This window comes from Ornithodoros turicata, chromosome 1 (genome assembly GCF_037126465.1).
Source record: "Ornithodoros turicata isolate Travis chromosome 1, ASM3712646v1, whole genome shotgun sequence".
NCBI lineage: Eukaryota > Metazoa > Arthropoda > Arachnida > Ixodida > Argasidae > Ornithodoros > Ornithodoros turicata.
This window is the reverse complement of record NC_088201.1, coordinates 23,748,110-23,766,413: the sequence shown is the minus strand read 5'-3', so window position 1 is coordinate 23,766,413 and position 18,304 is coordinate 23,748,110. Positions and strand designations below refer to the sequence as shown.

Sequence of the window (18,304 nt, the reverse complement as noted above, 5' to 3'; positions counted from 1 at the left end):
TGATGGACCTCTTCGATCACGATGTTGGTATGGCGAAATCTCGTCGGGATTTATTCCCGATTATCTCGTTTTCTACGGCAGCGTCCGCTTTGCTCAGTTCTATGCACATTGGCTGTTGCAGGAAATGATGCATAATGATCATAAAATACGACTTTCACTTGAGATTGTGCACGTGCTCCCTCTGTGCGTAAGAGCTCCAGCCGGCTTACGAAGAGTGCTTACAACAGGTGAAACGCATACAAGCCAGCAGTAACCTTGTCAAAGATGGAGAGAGTGAGAGTGTAACCGTGCAGCTTACATATTTATCTGGAGCTTTCACTCATTAATCAAACTTCTGGTCTTCTTCTTCTCTTCTTCTCTGGTTCTTCTTCTCTCTGGTCTTTAATCGATAGGTCGCAATACGATGTGACCCACGATATGAAATGTATAAGGTCGCCGAGGTTTCGGCTGGAAAGTATTACATATGTGCTTACATGGGGGGGGGGGGCATGATAAAAATAGCTCGTGCTATAATCTTTGTGGTAGAGAGTCTCTTTACTTCTGCACTTCCCTTGAGCTCTGCAGAGTGGCATTGCAGAGAGTATGGTGGAAGGGACATGGTATAGTGGCAATCACCTGCGGTTCGATTGACGCAACGGCGAAGCAATGACAATCTACAGAACGTCGACATTATCTAAGAAAAAATTCGTAGATACACAGGGTCCTGTGTTTTAGGGCAAAACCAGTTTTTGCCTCCCGATTTGCATCATCAACACTTCGGGTAAAACCCGAAAAAACCCTAAAGTGAACATGGCAAAGTGCCAATTCAGCCACCAATACCGGCACGGAGAACATTAGGCGTTAGACATTCAGCACAGCTTCTTCGTGTCTTGTGTTAATCCAGAATGCGAGGAGCGCTTTTTTGTTAATTCTCTACCCGAGAATCTACTTTTCCACCCGATATCACCCGATTTTATGGCTCCTGAAATAAAACCCGATTTTCCAAAAACATAAAACCCGAAAACACAGGGCCCTATGGATATATGGTTTCAGAATTCATATCTGAGTTGCGTGTTCTCTGCTCTCACTAACTCAATTCATGGTACCAGGATTCTTGCTTCACACAGTGGCGTTTAATCTGATTCATATACGTGCACGCCATGTTATAGTACATGGATGGAGTTATCTTTGTTGGAGTGCAAGCATTTGTCCTTCACAACACTGTTACCTACTGCACATCACATTGTAGTATGCACGCATCAACTATGCGCGAAACTTCTTCAGGCAGTCACCATGCTTCAACTGGACTACATCGTTCACTCCATCAGGTCATCTGCAAAAAGAAGAAAATGCCAGCTGCCTCGTTTCCTTGACTTACCTTTGGCGAAACCTGAAGTCCGAAATGTAACTGCCAACCTTGGGGTCATCACCGAAACGTGTGTCACAACTGCTCCGAATACATTACATGTAGGGTTTCCGGTTCTCGGTGTTTACCGAAAACAGCCGACAACTGTTCGCCGATAAATTTTTCGTGCCTTCGGCGAAAACGAATGACCGCCGATAACCGCCATCACTATAGGCTCAGCAATTTGGCCTGACCGGTCCCAGAATACCACCACTGAGACGCTGTAGTTTCGCAGGGCAATAAGGAATACAAAGAAGGTGGGAATAGGGGATACAAAGCCTCTAAGCAAAATTTTCTAAGTATATTTCACAGAAAAGAGCGATGTGCTATGTCTTGCGAGTCGTTGAACATGTGCATGACTGTCTTTTATAACAAGTTCAACTTGTAAAGGGTTATTGGTTCTAAACTAATAAAGGTGTTCAAATGCGCAATGGCTTTTTTTTTTTTTGCCGATTTTCGCCGTGAGTGGCAACATCAGAAAAATTATTTCCGAAAACCGCAGTTTCTGGCTGTCCGCAAAATCAGCGTTCTCGCTGAATTTCGGAAAATATATCCGCCGAAAACCGGAAACCCTAATTACATGTCACGCCCGTTTATATCCTACTGCCTCTAGAGCTGCACTTCAACTTCGTTTCTTGAAATTACGGAATATAATGCTGACGTACAGGAATCTGCCTGGTGCTGCATGATCATCCGTGACACGAGAAGACCCATTCCGAAGTGTACGAGTCCAGAGAAAAGGAACAGCCCCAAGTAGGCGACAGAGCGGAAGCTAAAAAGTGATGCTGGGCCACCATTCTCTTCCAGTCGTCCTAGAACTTGGTTCTGCTGCGCGAGGTTGTGACCTGGAGGCACTTCAAACTCCCGTCTGTTTGCAAAGAGAAGTACACGAGGTTACACAATAAATAATAATTCGTGGCTTTACGCCGCGAGACAACTTGTGATCACGAAAGATGCCACTGTGGTCGGTCTCTGGATTAATTTTGCCCGACTGAGGGTTCCTTAACGTGCGCTGAAATCTCAGCACACCATATTTAACGTCCTCACAGAGGAAGACGTGCCTACTTGAAATCAAGTTCCTGGCATCTTAGACCGGGGAGTCGTTCTGCGTCTGGCTCCGTTCCTCCCCCGCGACTGCCAGCACGAACTTCCATATCGTTATAGGCTGAGCTCACTGTCTCTCTTGTTTATTTTTGTTTGTTCGTTCCGTTTTTCATACATGAGTCGCAGAAGACAAGACCTTCAAGCCGGAATATCCCGTTGCAACTACTCACCACATGCATTCCGAAAAGTTTACAAGGCAGCTCGCTCACGATCAACGGCTGTGATTAGCTGAGAATAAACTACACTATCCATGCACACAAACTGGTCCAGAAGGTCGTACGCCCCACCTTCTCAATAAACCAGAGAGGCTTTTGGTCTCGATTACTCCGCGTGCATCTGCATAATCAGTATTCAGTCGTAGCGCCTTGTTATTATGGAGACTTTCGTCCCCGACAGAAAGTCTACATAAAGCTTGTCGTCCATATTACAGAGTTTTTGAAAAAGAAAAAAAGAAATTGGTTGGGGAAGGAAGCAGTTCACATAGACAACGATGTGCAACCAGACAAAAATCGCGACAACATGGAGTGTGAGGGTGCTGGTTGCCATTATCCTGGAAAAATTAGGCGCTGTATCCAGAGCTTCACGGGCCATGACAGCTATGATGGTGATCTCTGGATGCTTTTGCACCCGATGTGCTTTGCCAGTTCTTCAGGCAAGTTAAATGGCCATCAGTGTGGCTGGAACGTCTCCTTCAGAACGCTATGTCTTTGTTTGGTTATCCGAAAAATGTGTTCCTTTTTGCATGCAGCGAAATGTTTTCTCAATGATGGACGAAGTTCCGTCGATAATAACGAGACAGAAATCCATAGCTTGGTCCCTTATTGCACTGTCCATTGTCCGAAAATAGAGTTTCCATATTAACGATAAAAATCACCATAAAAATCACCTATACTTCGAGTCATTCATATCGTTAGAATACCAAGGGGGTCCAGATTAACGAAGCGCGACTCTGAGGAAATAACTAATTTAAAGGATGGTCTCAGCTCTCTGGGGCATTTTTCAAATTCTTGGAAACCGCTTCAGCCAATTTCGATTTTGCGATGGTTGCAGCAATTAGCCTAGACTTTGCACGGCTTAATATTTAAATTTTGTAAATGGTCGGTGTATCGGTCGTGTACCACGCAGTAGTAATGTGCAATATAGTCCCACCTCACATAATATCGGTGTTGTATAATTTGCCAGTTGTTTGGAAATCGGCAAGCAAACAGACTTGAGGATATTCTTTTTTGAGCAGATTTTAGATTTTGACTGATTTGTGTCTCAAACATCGAAGTAGAATGAATGCGGAGGGCTCAGTAGAGGCTGGCCACGCTAAACGTCGTCCAGCCCTCCCCCAACGTGGGTAAATAATGTAACAATGATTCGGGGTTTTATGTCGCGGGACAACTCTCCTGACAAGTACTTTCACAACTAACACAAGCAACACCATCTTACCGTTTCTTGTATCTGAAGCTGAGCATCGTGAAGCGAATGTCCACCCTAAGAATGAAACATACAAAAAGATATACCCTTACTGCGATATCCCATCTACAAAAGTGCGATATTGATTTCCATTAGGCGCTGCTATTGGTGACATGCGCAATAACAGCTTACTTTTTTGTGAGGCGATTGACATCGTCGTGGTCGTCAGCTTGGTCATCGTTCATTTTTAATCGCCCTGAAATAAGCAGCAGAAAGCGATCTCGTTCTTGGCTTGCTATGATGCGCAAGGCGACGATCAGGGTGATGAAACAACATCGGAAAGACACGTAGCTTTGAACGTGCTACACCCTACCAAAATAAATCATGTAATTAGTGTAATGCATCCGTAAACTAACTTCTTAAACGTTTGTCTCGTTCGGCCGACAATTATGAGGAAGAAAATGACACCAGGATCGGGATTGATCGTATCCCATCGTGTGTACACGTTTGTAACCCCGTTAATTTCTTTTTGCGTGCAACTGGTTTATTGTGACCGCCGCCGACGAATTGCCACGTTTGTTTCCGGTCATTCTCACGCACACGGCCAGATAATGATTCACGTAATAGGCTGCTTAACGACGTGAGCTGACTCGTCTTGCATGCTTACACAATTAGCTATGCAAACCGAGATCCGATTGCTTCGCATAAATCAACAACGCTGCGCATTTACCTCTAAGGGACGCGCGGTGAGGGTGCCCTTTGATTGTGGGCATTCCCGTTCCTCAGTGACTTGCTGCGATGTGGGTCTCCATTTTGCGCTCAGCCAGGGAACACAGGTCACTACCTTCACGAGCTTAACGACCACGTTGTGACTCAGTGCACGCGCGCATTTTAAAGTTCTTTTTCTTTCAAATGCTACACTACTCTGTCCTCCATTACAGCCGATATGACAATGAGCTCAGCCGGTAAACGTGCTGGCTTGCTGAGCTCAAGATCGCGGGTTCGATCCCGGCCTAGGGCGGTAGCAAAGTGGGGGAGGTAAGCATTGCTTCCAGCACCGTGTGTCGGAGATTTCCGGCGCACGTCAAAAGAACCCCAGGTGGTCCAAATTATCCGCAGTCCTACCCTGCGACACGTGCAACATGTCGCCACACTGCGCAGACAAAGCTTACGTGTAACATCACAGTACCATTATTATGTAAGAATGGCATGGTCTGTAACGTGATGAAAAAACACGAAAGAGACGGGGACGGAACACTGTCCGTCGCCGTCCGCTTTGCGTTTCTTATCGTGTTTCTTATGCTTTTTTATGTGCGCTTTTTTTATCATCTGAAAGAGACCCCACCGCCCATCATGGGGTTTCAGACAGAAATGACATATTCATTAAATGACTTTAAAAAGTGATGAGTTGGCGATTCATATGAAGCCGATTTTCACCTTATTTTTCTACGCAAGCAAGGACGCCATAGACGATGCATTGCATCTTAGATTTAACACGTCTCTTGGCGAGGTTATTCGCTTTTACGTTAAATGGTGAAAACGTCATTTCAACTCCAGAATGCGCAGACGACCACATCGTTCTATGGTTCTGGCAGTGCATTAAATAATTGTGTCGTCAATAAAATTGATTTTGAACATGAAAGAACTGCTGTTCTGAGGCTGGAACAACATAGAATTGACAAATACATACAAAGCCTCAATTTGCCTAAGAAATTAACGATGAAAGATGAAAGTCACTGAAAAGGTTAGCCAGCTGTAGGACTCGAACCCACATCTTCTGGATTACCGGTCCAGGGCTCTAACCAGCCCTGGACCGGTAATCCAGAAGATGTGGGTTCGAGTCCTACAGCTGGCTAACCTTTTCAGTGACTTTCATCGTTCAAAATTGATTTTGTTTATACTGCTCGGACTTTCAATCGCCCAGTGTTCCAAGATGTGTACTGTAGTGTATACTCCCTGGAGTGTGTGCTGTTTTGACATTATTTCACTATGTTCCAGTGTTTCGATGGAAATATGATGCTTCGTTAATTTGCCATGTTGGAAATACTCTGGTACTGGCAGCCGAACAAATCCTCCCGAATCTTGACAGTTCTGTAAAAAGTCACTGTACAGGTATCCATACGCGCTTTTCATCTGTGCTTCTGTAGCACTTAACAAGTTACGTGAAGTCCACAACATAATTGCGCCTCCCAGAAAGCATTTGCAAACGCAGGATGTGAAACGAGAAGTGGTTGTTGGGAAAATTGTCCTCTTCCTAGTGGTGCTCATACCACTGCCAGGCACGCATTAAGTTCAGAGTTCATCGGAACGGATTTGTTATGCTACCACTATACAACACGTTTTTCTTTCTTAGCCCCCGCCTTCATATTGCGTAAGACTTCCAACGTTTAGCACATATGGTAGGATTTTTGTAAACCCCATATTAGCTTCCTCCGCTTTTCGACGTGATGTGCTGCACACAATTCCGCAGCAGAACTCAACAGTCTGGAATAAAGTAGTACCCGCAAAGTGCATTCGGGCAACCAAAATCGTCAGAGAAACTTCACTTTCTACACACGTGGTTGCTGTCTCCCAGGGAATGCACCGTGCATAATCTCCATTCTGAGTTCTTTAGAGCGTCTTCATTGTTCTGAGGCTCGCTCACCGTCGTAGCAGGGTGAAGAGAATTCAAAGTGGTTTGAAGGAAGAGCATGAAATAAAAGCGGCGGGCCCCTCTGGCTGGCAGACTTCTTTTGAAGATGCCGACCGCGGCTTTCTGCAACCGCGCCATCAACCTGCGACGCGTTCTGCAATCTCGGGGCTCCTTATGAGGGGATTTATTGCGACCACATGTCATCTCCAAGTGCCGCAAGAGTATACCTATTGGTGAAGGTCCACCCTTTGCTGGAATGTGGGTAACGTTTGGTGTAGTACTGTAATAGAAGATTCTGAGCGCGAAACATTGCTTTAGCCCCATACGTATATAAATTGCAATATTATTAAGGCAACGATGTATTGGGATTATATGAAATGAGTGACCTATATGACTATATCTGAGGAATTACTACTACTGTCATTCGGCGTAATATTTTTATTTATAATAGCGTAACAGCCTAATATGTTTTTGTAATACATTTTCTGTTCTTTTTTAACATACACTGTACATCGTCTAGAAAAATCTGCCTGCAAACATGCGCCTCTTATAAATATAGCTTGTTTGTTTGTAAGGAAAAAATATATAGTCATATGCGTACAGAAGCATATACTGCACGGCAGCACGGACGATTAACAACACTCAGGAGTTCAACACCGCGTGCAGAACCGTGCATTCAAATGACATTAGATAGGACAAGACCCAAATTAGATAAAGGTTGGAAAATAATTACATAGTTCTTGCGCGCCTTCCCACGTCTGTGCTTTTTTCTTTTCTTTTTTTTTTTTTTTGCCTACGAAGGTAGGGAACTTCTATAGGCCTGCGCACTTCCTGTTGATTAGTCCAAATGACTTTACCCCAGCTCATGCCAGCACCACGTCTTATACCAGACAATTCATGCCACGCTCTACTCTTACCAGGACAACTCTTACCAGGACAACTCATACCAGGGCAACTCATACCAAGACAACTCATACCGGGAGAACTTACACCAGGACAAATCATACTTTGAATGAATAGTGAATAAAATGTACGAATCCCACAAATAACACTTACTGAAGCACAGTGAAGGGCCGTTGAAGCGTACTAGATTGGAAACCAGGAATTTTGAAAGAAACCAAATGGAAATTGCCCACATTTCCGTGGTCGCGTGGAATACTAAGACTAATCATTTGAGTATGTGAACGGCCTCAACTCGTATTCTGGCTCATCACGATGCTATCCGCAAGAGGTGCATTGGTGCGCTTCTCCTGGCGTTGTTTTCGTGATGCCTTTTTAATTTCTGAAGTGAATCTTTCGGACCAATTCTTTTTTAACATGCTGTTGTCTTCACTTTCACTGTTCTGTTATGACGATGTATTCGCATGTAATTTCGCAGTGAGGTCTTTGTTCAAGAAGATTTACAATTTTTTGCCCATCAATTTCGAAATCCCATTCGGAAAGCGATATGTAGTGATAGCCAAGTGCAAGGTCCTTTGGTTGTGTGCGTCACTGATATTAGTTTATAACGTTCTCAATGACAATTCTGCTAGAAAAGACAATGATGGTATGATTTGTCCTGGTATGAGACGTGCTGGTATGAGTTGTCCCAGGTATGAGATGTCTTGGTATGAGTTTTCCTGGGTATGAGTTTATCTTGTATGAGTTGAGTGTGGTATGAGTTGTCTGGTATGAGTTACACTGGTATAAGTTTTCTTGGTATGAGCTGGGTGGTCACCGTCCAAATAGTGAAACACATTCAATAGCTACAATAACACAGCACATAACGATGTCATTCGAGTTCAGTGTTATGTCGTAGCATGTGTAGGATTAACGAATGTTAGAACTTAGAAGAAGCCCGCGCAGCGCGTGCGGGGTATGCGGTTATTTGACTGGAAGCCAGTATGCCTATAGTATGGAGGACAGAAGGAAAGGAGGACCTTACTATATGGAAAAGTAAGCCCCATATTACAAGAGGTGGTCCTTCCTCTCCAAAGGTAGACAAGCAGTAGCCATAGCACCGTTTCGTGCTCATATGCACAGATGCAGCGCATCACACAAAGGAGCACTGAAAAGTCACACGATAAAACGATATTGTACAGGGTGTTTTTTTCTTCTTCTTCTCTTAGCTGCACTTAGCACTGAAAGCAGCATAGATACCGCTTTTACAGATAAGCTACACGGTCAGGCGGACATCCTCTCAAAGACTATGTAACTACTATAGATGACTAATTACCTAAATTCATTAACTAACTTTTTCATTCGGGACTTTTGGGCATAAGAGAGATAGCACAATGGGAAACAAGCCTTGTTGAAAGCCATTCTATTTTTGTTTTAATCATGAAACGAGCACGTACGTTGAAATATCCATCGCTGAAATTTGCTATGCAAATGAGTCGAAATCGAAGTCGTGCGCCTCACGAGCGCGGTGAGCACAGCGCTTATTTCACGCCAGAGGGCGACGTGCTTCACAGCGATGGACATTATTGGAGTCGGTGCGGATCTGCTGGTTTTGCGGTCGAGATAAGCCAACGACGCGATGAAGGTCATACGCTCCTCAATCGCGCTGTTTTTGTTTCGGCTCACTTGTATAGCAGTTTGTATTATTTGGCGATGGATATTTCAACGCACGTGCTCCTTCTATAATTTTTTACAAAATAAATAGAATGGCTTTCAATTAGGATTTTCTCCCATTCTGCAAAATTTCTAAACTGCAAAAACAGTATATATGCTGCTCTCATGGCTTTCTTGTTAAAAGATCTGGCGCAGCTTAAAAAACAACAACAAAAAAGGAAAATAAACGAAGTAGGCCCTATATATATAGCGGTTGGGTGTGTTATGTGGTGATATTAGGTTTATTGGATATTGGATTGGTCCAAAGGTATTGGGTCACAGAACAGCAGTCACGTTGTTTACAAACGGTTCGGTCTTGGCCACACACTTGGCCACACATATGACTCTGGAGATCATTGTGAATCTTGACAGGAACGGCAGCGACAGCAGCTGTTCCCAGCGTTTTATAAGCTTCGGTGCTGTCTCCGCGGTTTTGTTGAGATTGAATTTCTCTTTGAATGTCTTGAAAATATCAAAATATTTACTGAAATTATGGACTAAGTGTGTATTGTTCTATATATAACTTCCCATGTTCTATTGAGACATACTGTACTATACGAAAGCTGCAGGTATATAGCAATCAGTCAGTCATTGCACGCTTGTTTTGGGCTTAATGTTATGTTCCTTATAAATACGGAGGGTTCGGAGTTAGAAACTAGGGCGGAGTCGGGTGATCATTCATAGAGTGCTAAGCTAACCGCACAGTAATAACAGGCAAAGGAAGGTCGGCGGGCGTTCTTTCACTGATATTTAGGCGAATACTTACGATTGTTGTCACTTCTATGAGTCCATCGATTTTGGGACCATGCCTTATGGCGAATCAACACACGCAGTTTGCTAGAGAAGTGGGAATGAAGCCGTATTTGTGAGAAACACTTACCGAAAGAAACCGAACGCCATGAATTGTGGAAAAAGATGGTCTGAGGCGTTACTAACAGGCGTTGGCACCAACAGCTGTAACCTGGTACCAACGGTTGGTACCAAATTACAACTGCCAACGATCACGTCAATCGCATTGTACAAAAGCACCACGCATACTTGCCTTGAGGCACCTGAGGAACAACTTGCTAGGTAATACGCACTCATTATATCAACCGTCTGTATTACTTTCTTCAGTGACAAGAGCTTGCTTGCTTTCCCTAATATCTCATTAGGCTTTGCGCATCATGTGGCCCTCTGCGACAGTAAGTCGCCCCACATGTGATCAGCGCTGACTGCAAGGCATTGTGGCATTCTGCAGCGGCGGTTAACAAGCTATCTTGACCAAGCATTGACCCTTCAATCGACCCCCATTCATGTCAAGCAGTTGTTAGAGGCGTTGTTCACGGAACGCGGCGTTCCTGTGATGGCTCGACCGTGTCCGCCTGGTAGTGCCTAATGACTGCAGCCCCCCCCCCCCTGCAAGAAGCGCGGTGGCCGCCGACCCGGGCTCATCTTGCAAACACGACCCTGGCTGTATACAATAGATCCCTGTGTTCGGCGGCCGCTGTGGAGCCGCACTGATAAATTGTGTTTCGGTTTTCATGTCTCCCTGTTCTGGGAAGAAATGTGACGACACCAAATGGATTGCCTCCCCCAGAGGATGGGGCGACATAAGTGGCATTGCGGGTTGGCGTTGGTACACAGTTTTATACCCATCTTTCGGATAGTGCGAAGTGTTGGAATATCGGTTGGGATAATTGGTATATTGGTAGCTGACTTCCAAGATACTTGTAATTTTTCGACGCCAGAGTGGCCAGAGTACCCCGTTAGGATAAAGTCTGAAGGCGTTGGAAGTAAACTGTTCACATGCGAATAGTTTACGCATTTAAGAGGCAGTGGTGCCCGAATTCTTCGTGCTTATTGCAGTAATCGCAGTCTTATACAGGGTGTCCCAGAAAACGTGTCATTGAATTATAATAAAAAAACTACACCACCTAGAATCATGTGGTTAACGGCATTTCTGCTTACTAGCTTTTTGACACCTTCTGATGTGAATGTCGTGTAACGTAAGTTTAATTACGTAAATTTTTGCGAACTGAAGTCGGAAATTTGCCAAGCAAAGGTCACTTTTTTACCCCACCAATGTGAAGAGCGTGTCTAATTTACTCAAATTAATGATAATTGCCAGGGATATTCAGGGGCTATCCCATCAGAAAACATAGCCGAACATCATGCTCTACGGAGCTAGCGCGCGTCAAATTTTTCAGCGCAATCCTTGTCAGTCCGACGAAAGGAGGTTGGAAACCCAGCCCACACCTGCACCGCAGAAAAAGACAACCCAGGTTACGGCTTATCGCGTCCAATTTTCGCTGGTATCGCGCTTTCCCTCTCCCAATTTCAGGAACTGTCACTTTTTCTACTATCATTCTGTGGGCTGGGTTTGGAACCTCCTTTCGTCGGATTGAGAGCGATTGCGCTCAAAAAGTCGTCACGCGTTATGGTCCGGTGCTTCGAAAAGCATGATGTTCGGCTATTTTTTCCGATGGGATAGCTCGTGAATATCACTGTCAATTATCATGAACTTGAATGAATTCGGCACGCTCTTCATATTGGTGGGGTAAAAAAGTGACCTTTACTTGGCGAATTTCTGAGTTCAGTTCGCAAATATTTACATAATTAAACTTACGATAAATTACATTCACATCAGGAGTTGGCCAAAAAACTTGTAAGAACAAATGCCGTTGACCGCATGATTCTAGGTGGCGTAGTTTTTTTATTATAATTCAATGACACGTTTTCTGGGACACCCTCTATATGTAACACATTCTCGAGTAGGTATCATAATTTAACAATGGTCTGGGTTGAGATCTCTATTGAAGGGGAGGCGTATTTTTGCACGACTGTGTTCACCTTCCTTGTGAGTCTATCTTGTGGGGTGTTAAGGGTTAGCGTTATTGCGGCATAAGCCGTGCTTACTAGACGGATAGGTGGATAAAGCAAAATATGGTTTTGTTGCTTACTAGAGTTCAGAAAAATGCCCCTTTCCCTTTCCCTGTTTCCCTTTCCCTGTTCCCAGATTGGAAGTCATTTTGTTGTTGCTCGAGATCAAGTAACTTGGGAGTACCTCAAGTAATCCCGGACATGAAAGGTTGTCTGGACCACCCGTAACACAGACACATAATCATATTAACTTATGCACATCTTTATGTTGCTACTGTTCGGCCAACATGTGTAGCCCAAATGCAGATCAAGTTACTTAGAGTCGCAGTATCACGCCACTCAAAAACGTCCCTTCATCTCACGTGCTTTTCCGCATTTTCGCAGTTAGCAATCTCCACAAAGCTGAACCTCTGAGGCTTAAATTTCGCATGAGAAACGGTACGCAGAAAGACGTTTATCTTGGCTCTCCTTCCTGACGAGGCACCGATATGGCGCAAACTCAAACCAAATGTTTCTTCAGCAGCGCTCGTCAAGCAGCCGCCATCCGCAGGAGCCGCCACATCCTCTGTCGTCATCCAACACTCGTCGTCGTCGTGCGCTCTGTTCGCGCAACTGCGATAAGATTCCCGCAAGCCAGAAACGACAGCGGAGAGATTGGTATCCGGACTAAATAAGAGGCTCTCACTGTTGTTTTCGTATATTTTCGTGTGCCTTAATGATTTGTGGGCGCGGGACAAACCCTGTCGGTCGTTCCAGATTATCATCGGCGATCATCTGACGTTTGTCATTAGCTGCCCTAGAAACGTCCGCCACAGAGTCCCCTGGCATGCTGGTAACGAAAGGAGACCTACAGTCTGAAATGCGCCGCTGTAGCTACTCCTACTTATTTCCTGTCGCTCATTAGATGTACTTCGCGTAATGACGGGAAGAGACGTCCCTCCCTGCTTATGTGAGCTGGGAGATGTTTCATCTGCGACATGAAACGACGAGTTACTCCGAAATATCGCTGCATCGTTGCATTTATCTGCGACCTCGTGACAGATTAGAGCGGAGATCGGTGTAATTTATTCGACACGACTTAGCAGACTGTGAGTCGCCCTTCTTCATATTTCTGTAGGTGTTAGCTGTCCTTAGAGAAGGGAATAAGTATACAACCGTGTAAGCTAAACGACCTGCAGGCTAGCGGTATTGGAGGACATACACGTAGAAATCATGCAATGGAGCATTTCAGCCCACGTGACATTGCCCTTGCGAGAATGTACGCCGTGTTAGCGTTGTGGAAAACCCTCGCTATAGGAGCGCAGCTCAAATACGCCGAACTCGCCTCTATGTAACGACGTAGAATCTCGACCGGTGACATCACCACGATGATGTATCTAAAAGGACGGCCACCCATTCCTGGGTAATCGGAGAGAAAATCGCAGCGGTGCAAGGAGCTGTAAACGTATCATATTGCTTGATTCGAGCCTTTTTGCCCGTACAACGCCTGTCTGTCCGTAAGGAATGAAGATGAATGGCAGCGAAGCACCCCGGAGTCGACGGCTTTGCATGCTGGAATGTGGATAGGACTGGCTGCCGAAGGGAGCCGTGCACCCAACCTGCCAAATTTCGCTTGCATATCTAATGAGCGTATTGCGTGGACCCCTTTATAGGGAAGGGAGCCCTGTTATCCAGGGAGGCCATTGTTTCTCAACACCCTTCGAGGCATTGGGATGAAACCAGTTGTACGAACAGAGGCGTATACTGGAATGTTGTCTGCATGCTTAGTCGTGCATTGCTACGGGCTGGGCGCTTTGTGACATTAGTCTACTGTGGAAACCATGTAAGATAGCATAATGTTGTTTGTGATGCTCTGTACACTTCCGTTTAAGTATTCGAGGTAAGACGAACTGCATTGCAATGCATGTTCGTAGATCACTCGGTATTCTAATAATAAAGTAGCCGATGGAAGCACGGTATAGAAAACCGCGACTGAATCGCTATATCCAAGTCGGACAGCGTGTACGTCCTTCATTCGAATTGATGACCGTAGCGGAGGAGGGAAGACACGCATAATGGGGCTTTTACGGAAGAAAATTGCTAGTGGTAGTTGTACAGAACGTAACTATAGATAACCAAAAAAGTCTCACCAGTTTCCTACTATATCAAAATAGTCTTTACATATATCGTAAACAGGTTTAAACGGTCGTTTAAGGTGCAAACCAATCTCTAGATGCACGAGCCTCGAAGCGCTTGTGTGATTGTTTCATTAAATGGTGCTGTCCATGTACCTCATGAAAATAAATTGCACAGGGAAGGCCAGGAAAGAAGTCAAAGCAGGTCTACTATTGGATGCTTTCCCCTCCAATGAATTCGAATGTGGGCCGACCCTGCTGAGGTGCACGTTCCCTCTCCCTAACGACCGAGGTGGTCTCCCGCTTGCGGCCATCAAAAAAATGCCATTACTCCCTGTATTGTGGGGCCGCTAAAGACGTTTTCGTCACACACTTTTGTTGTGACAGAATGATCTTGAGTCATCACGACTGTCTGGCGGCTTGAGAATGCTGGACGGATACCTTACATTGAGTTCGATTGGCGTTTTGTGGTTCTTGTACACCGTATCGAAACAATTCATCGGGAAGACTTGTGTCAGAGGGGAATACAAATAGTAATAGTTACACGCGACTAGCAATCGTTAAACACAATGCCACAAATGTGGCGATGTTATCAGGGAGCTACCGTGTCATGCGCTTCATGGGAGGATTCGTAATTTCTATCAGCGGTGATACGAACTGCTATTGCAAGCAGCTCCATTTCGTCCTAAAAGAACAATAAATGAATTGGAAGGAAAGCATAACTGAAATTGATTAAAAGGAAACGGCAACATTGTACGGTGGTGTACAAAGTTACGTCCTTCATAGCCGTGCTTTTCACAGCAATCTCTTTTATTTTGGGAGTTCTATCGCTGACTGGGAAGAGTAGCATTTGTGACACACTTTCTTCGTGCTAAGAGGCCAAGTTCGTCGAACATGATTAGCGACTTTCCTGCCTTTCCATCTATATTTCAAAGCCCCATGTCGCTGGTACTTATACAAGCCCATTTTGCCCACGAGTATAGGCTTCGTGGCCAAAGCGCAAATCAATGTATCGAATATATTGATCCTGAGCCGAATATCCCTCAAGCGAGCAGTCGACGTGTTGACGGATCATACATTCTTTCTACTTCTATTCTATTCTGGATCATACGTTTAATCACTGGGGAAGAAGAAAAGCGAAAGAAAAACAACATTAACGAAACTACCATATTACAGAATGACAATGTGGTATAGAGGTACCCGGATTCGAGTTGCATGAGCATGCAGATTATTCGGATATAAATTTATTAATAAGAAGAAAAATGAGATGTTCGTTGTCTGAAGTTCCGTGAATGATTTCGCAGTTGTTCCGTAACAGCCGACTCGCGCAGAATAAAAAACAACAACAAATAAACAACAAAAAAAAAAAAGGTGGGACAGAAATCAAGCTTCGGTACCAAAAGGATTCAAGATTGGTGATGTGATGGTATATGATAGAAGAAGAAAAAAAACCTGGATTGAAGTCATTGTCCTCCTCTCAACTCGTAAAGCTTTTGCGTAGAATTCAAACACTAACAGAGTGGCCGGAAAAGAAAGCTGTTCTTCCCTCACCATGTAGAAAAAAAGAAAAGAAAACTACAGTGTCCACTGTTAACAGATGATGGTAGTAGTAGTAAACAATATGACCATGCGTTAGCTTTTGCTTTGCTGTAAAGGTAACTGATGCATATCTCATTCCATAGGAGGAGACATTTTTGCACGTTAGTGACCATTTTAACCTGTGATATCATCGATGTTGCCCGGTTTGTATAGGTGCGTCAAACGGTCTGCTGCATATTGTGCCCAGGTTCTTGCCTGCGCCTTGTAGGCTCGGCTGTGAAAACGATCACGCTCCGTCAGAATTTGATATGGCACTCCACATCTTGAGCATGTCGATGCAGTTGTGACACCAACCTTGTGTAGAAACGCGTTTCCTATGGGACATTCAGCATTCCTGCCCATTGAGCATCCCATGTCAGCATCACTTTTCCATCATTTATTGTTGTTGTTGTTGGACATTTAGTCACAGGGGACGCCTAGTCCCAGTCTGTAATGCTCCCAGTAGTCGGGACGATGGTGATTGTAGAAACCTGTAATTGATATTCGGATATATTCTGTAAAGCAGCGTTGCAGACGCCGCTTCGCTCATTCATTTTTCTTTAGTCAGGCGGTGCCTCAAGTTGCAAAGCCTGCGGTTTGCATCAGCACCGTAGAATATACATTTTGTGCGGGATTGCGCTGGTGAATCTCCCTTGCACCGTCCCCACCAATGATGATATATGCAGGAACCCACTGCAGGCTTATGATGTGCCCTTTTGCAACAGCTCTACAATTCCAGATGTCCCGCACAATAACTGTTGCCATTGATATTCAGATTAAAACGAGGTAGATGTTTACGAATGAGCGGAAGGTGCACAGTCTTCTGCCGAGAGAAGTCCATTTTTTGCTTGGTGAGGTACAGCACCACACTGTCGATTGTGTTTTGCGGTAGCTTACGACGCCGATCATTGCTTGCCAGGCGGCCAGATATAGATATCGTCCGCACGCATGTATGCTGATGTGAATACATCGCGAAAGAATGCCTGCCACATGGGCTAGAACGATCTCAAGAGCGTTGGGCTAAACACATCTGCATGCTTGTGGAACGCCTGCAGTAACGCTGTGTCTTGCTTGTTCTCATATGCACGTTGGAGTTGGAGTTGGACGGACGGCATATGCACGTCTTTTTCGCTAAGTAGTCCGTTTTCCATTTTAATATGCTACAATGGATTTGCTGATTTCATGACGGATTTTGATGTAGCGCAGGCGTTACATGTATGTCAGTTTTAATGACGGTGCCCTTTTAATATCCAGAAAAAACTGCCACCGTTGTTGTCCCAAGTTGTTCGGCAGTGCTTTTTTTACCGACCACGAATCATTGGGCTGCTTACTCGTGACGAGCTAAGCTTTACGTGATGGAATGGCTGAGATTTCTGCGCCACGAAGGTGGAGGACTGCATGCCTGCCGGCCTATTTATGTATTTCGCGCGTATTTTAGGCTTATAAATCACGTATTTGTGACATGAATATTTGCTGTGAAAAGGTTGTGCAGGTCCTGACAAAAGTTTGCGGAACACCGTTCTTGATCCGAGCGACACCCTAGCAGCGAACAGGACTGGACACACTTACTGAGAGGTGCATGGAATACCAGCCACCTGTGTGTAAGCGTATCTGATCTCGTTTTCTACAAGGGTGTCGTTCCGTCGAAGATATACGCCGTTCCGGTGTTCCGTAAACTTTTATCGGGATCGGTACCATAGATGTGGATGTCAGATACACCGGAATAGGCAGTTTCATTCCCGATATATAGCATGACTTCGATTGGTACATAAGAGCGCAAGGGACATGTATACCATTCATAGATATGCAGGATAAACAATGGTGTAGTACTCCAATTTAATTACGCTACACAACACACGTCAAAGGTCTCACGACGTTGATTTGGCTTGCGCAAGAGTTTGTCTGTCCTTTGATTAGGATGGTACACGGTATCATCCGATCATCTATTGCGCCGTGTCACAATTTTACTTCACGCAAGTGTGCCGTGAACAATTACCTATACTTCTTCAATACTAAATACTACTCGCAAAGGTAAGCAAGGTGCGACATATCATTTTCAAAGCAGGGTATCGCTGTCATCCTGTTACGAAATAATAAAAACTGTAGACGATCATCCACACTTGTGCTCTTGAAAATATGGCCTCTTATACCCCCTGTTCGGTGCTGGCTTAATTGAGCAAAAAATGTTCCGTGCGTCGCAGACACACAAACCGGAAGCATTTGTAGAACAGAGAACCCCAAAGAGATCCGCGGAGTCCCCAAAACTCGCAGGCACTCATAAATCAACCGTCATGCTGGCGAGACCCGCGGCTGGGTAATGCATGTGCAGAAAATCACAAAGAAGGCGAGCCCTAAATGGGCTATACAAGAATAGAAAAAGGTGCTTGCTCGAAAGTAAATTGTTCTTTCCAAACTGTTCCGGCAACCAACTTTGTTTCCAAATACCTCAGATCGTTTCACGCGTGAACTGCAGCGCGTCGGAGAGACAGAAAATGGAGCAGCGAGGAAAAAAAGAGCGTAAATAGGGGGAGTTCAATTATTTACTGCGCTCCTTCGACGCTGGGAGTCGTTCCCGCTCTTTTAGCTCTCAACCCCTCCTCATTACGCGTGCCTCACACAAATACAATGCGGCAACAA

At 44.8% G+C, this 18,304-nt stretch overlaps 2 protein-coding genes across 4 annotated transcripts in view; one reads left to right on the top strand and one right to left on the bottom strand.

Moving 5' to 3' along the window:
- The window catches only part of LOC135377671 (transcription factor LBX2-like), a 208,358-nt gene that overhangs the window by 108,414 nt on the left and 81,640 nt on the right, over window positions 1-18,304 (top strand). The window lies entirely within an intron of this gene.
- Window positions 1,091-4,776, bottom strand: LOC135397598 (uncharacterized). Of its 2 annotated transcripts, none has more exons than XM_064629214.1 (5): window positions 4,620-4,776; window positions 4,082-4,258; window positions 3,923-3,967; window positions 2,050-2,252; window positions 1,091-1,312 (listed from the first exon to the last, which is right to left on the bottom strand). In XM_064629214.1, the coding sequence occupies exons 2-5, from the start codon at window positions 4,132-4,134 to the stop codon at window positions 1,296-1,298; spliced, it is 318 nt and encodes a 105-aa protein (XP_064485284.1). In that variant the 5' UTR covers window positions 4,135-4,258; window positions 4,620-4,776; the 3' UTR covers window positions 1,091-1,295. The 2 variants fall into 2 exon arrangements, with proteins under 2 accessions (XP_064485284.1, XP_064485276.1); XM_064629206.1 differs by having other exon boundaries at window positions 4,082-4,145.

What these genes read in the sequence shown, in the direction of transcription:
- LOC135397598 (XM_064629206.1), bottom strand. Translation starts at nt 4,662, where the DNA reads ATGCCCACAATCAAAGGGCACCCTCACCGCGCGTCCCTTAGAG. An exon ending in GTCAATCGCCTCACAAAAAA is followed by an intron (nt 3,968 to 4,081) that starts GTAAGCTGTTAT and finishes TTTCATTCTTAG; the next exon opens with GGTGGACATTCGCTTCACGA. An exon ending in AGCTTCAGATACAAGAAACG is followed by an intron (nt 2,253 to 3,922) that starts GTAAGATGGTGT and finishes CTTTGCAAACAG; the next exon opens with ACGGGAGTTTGAAGTGCCTC.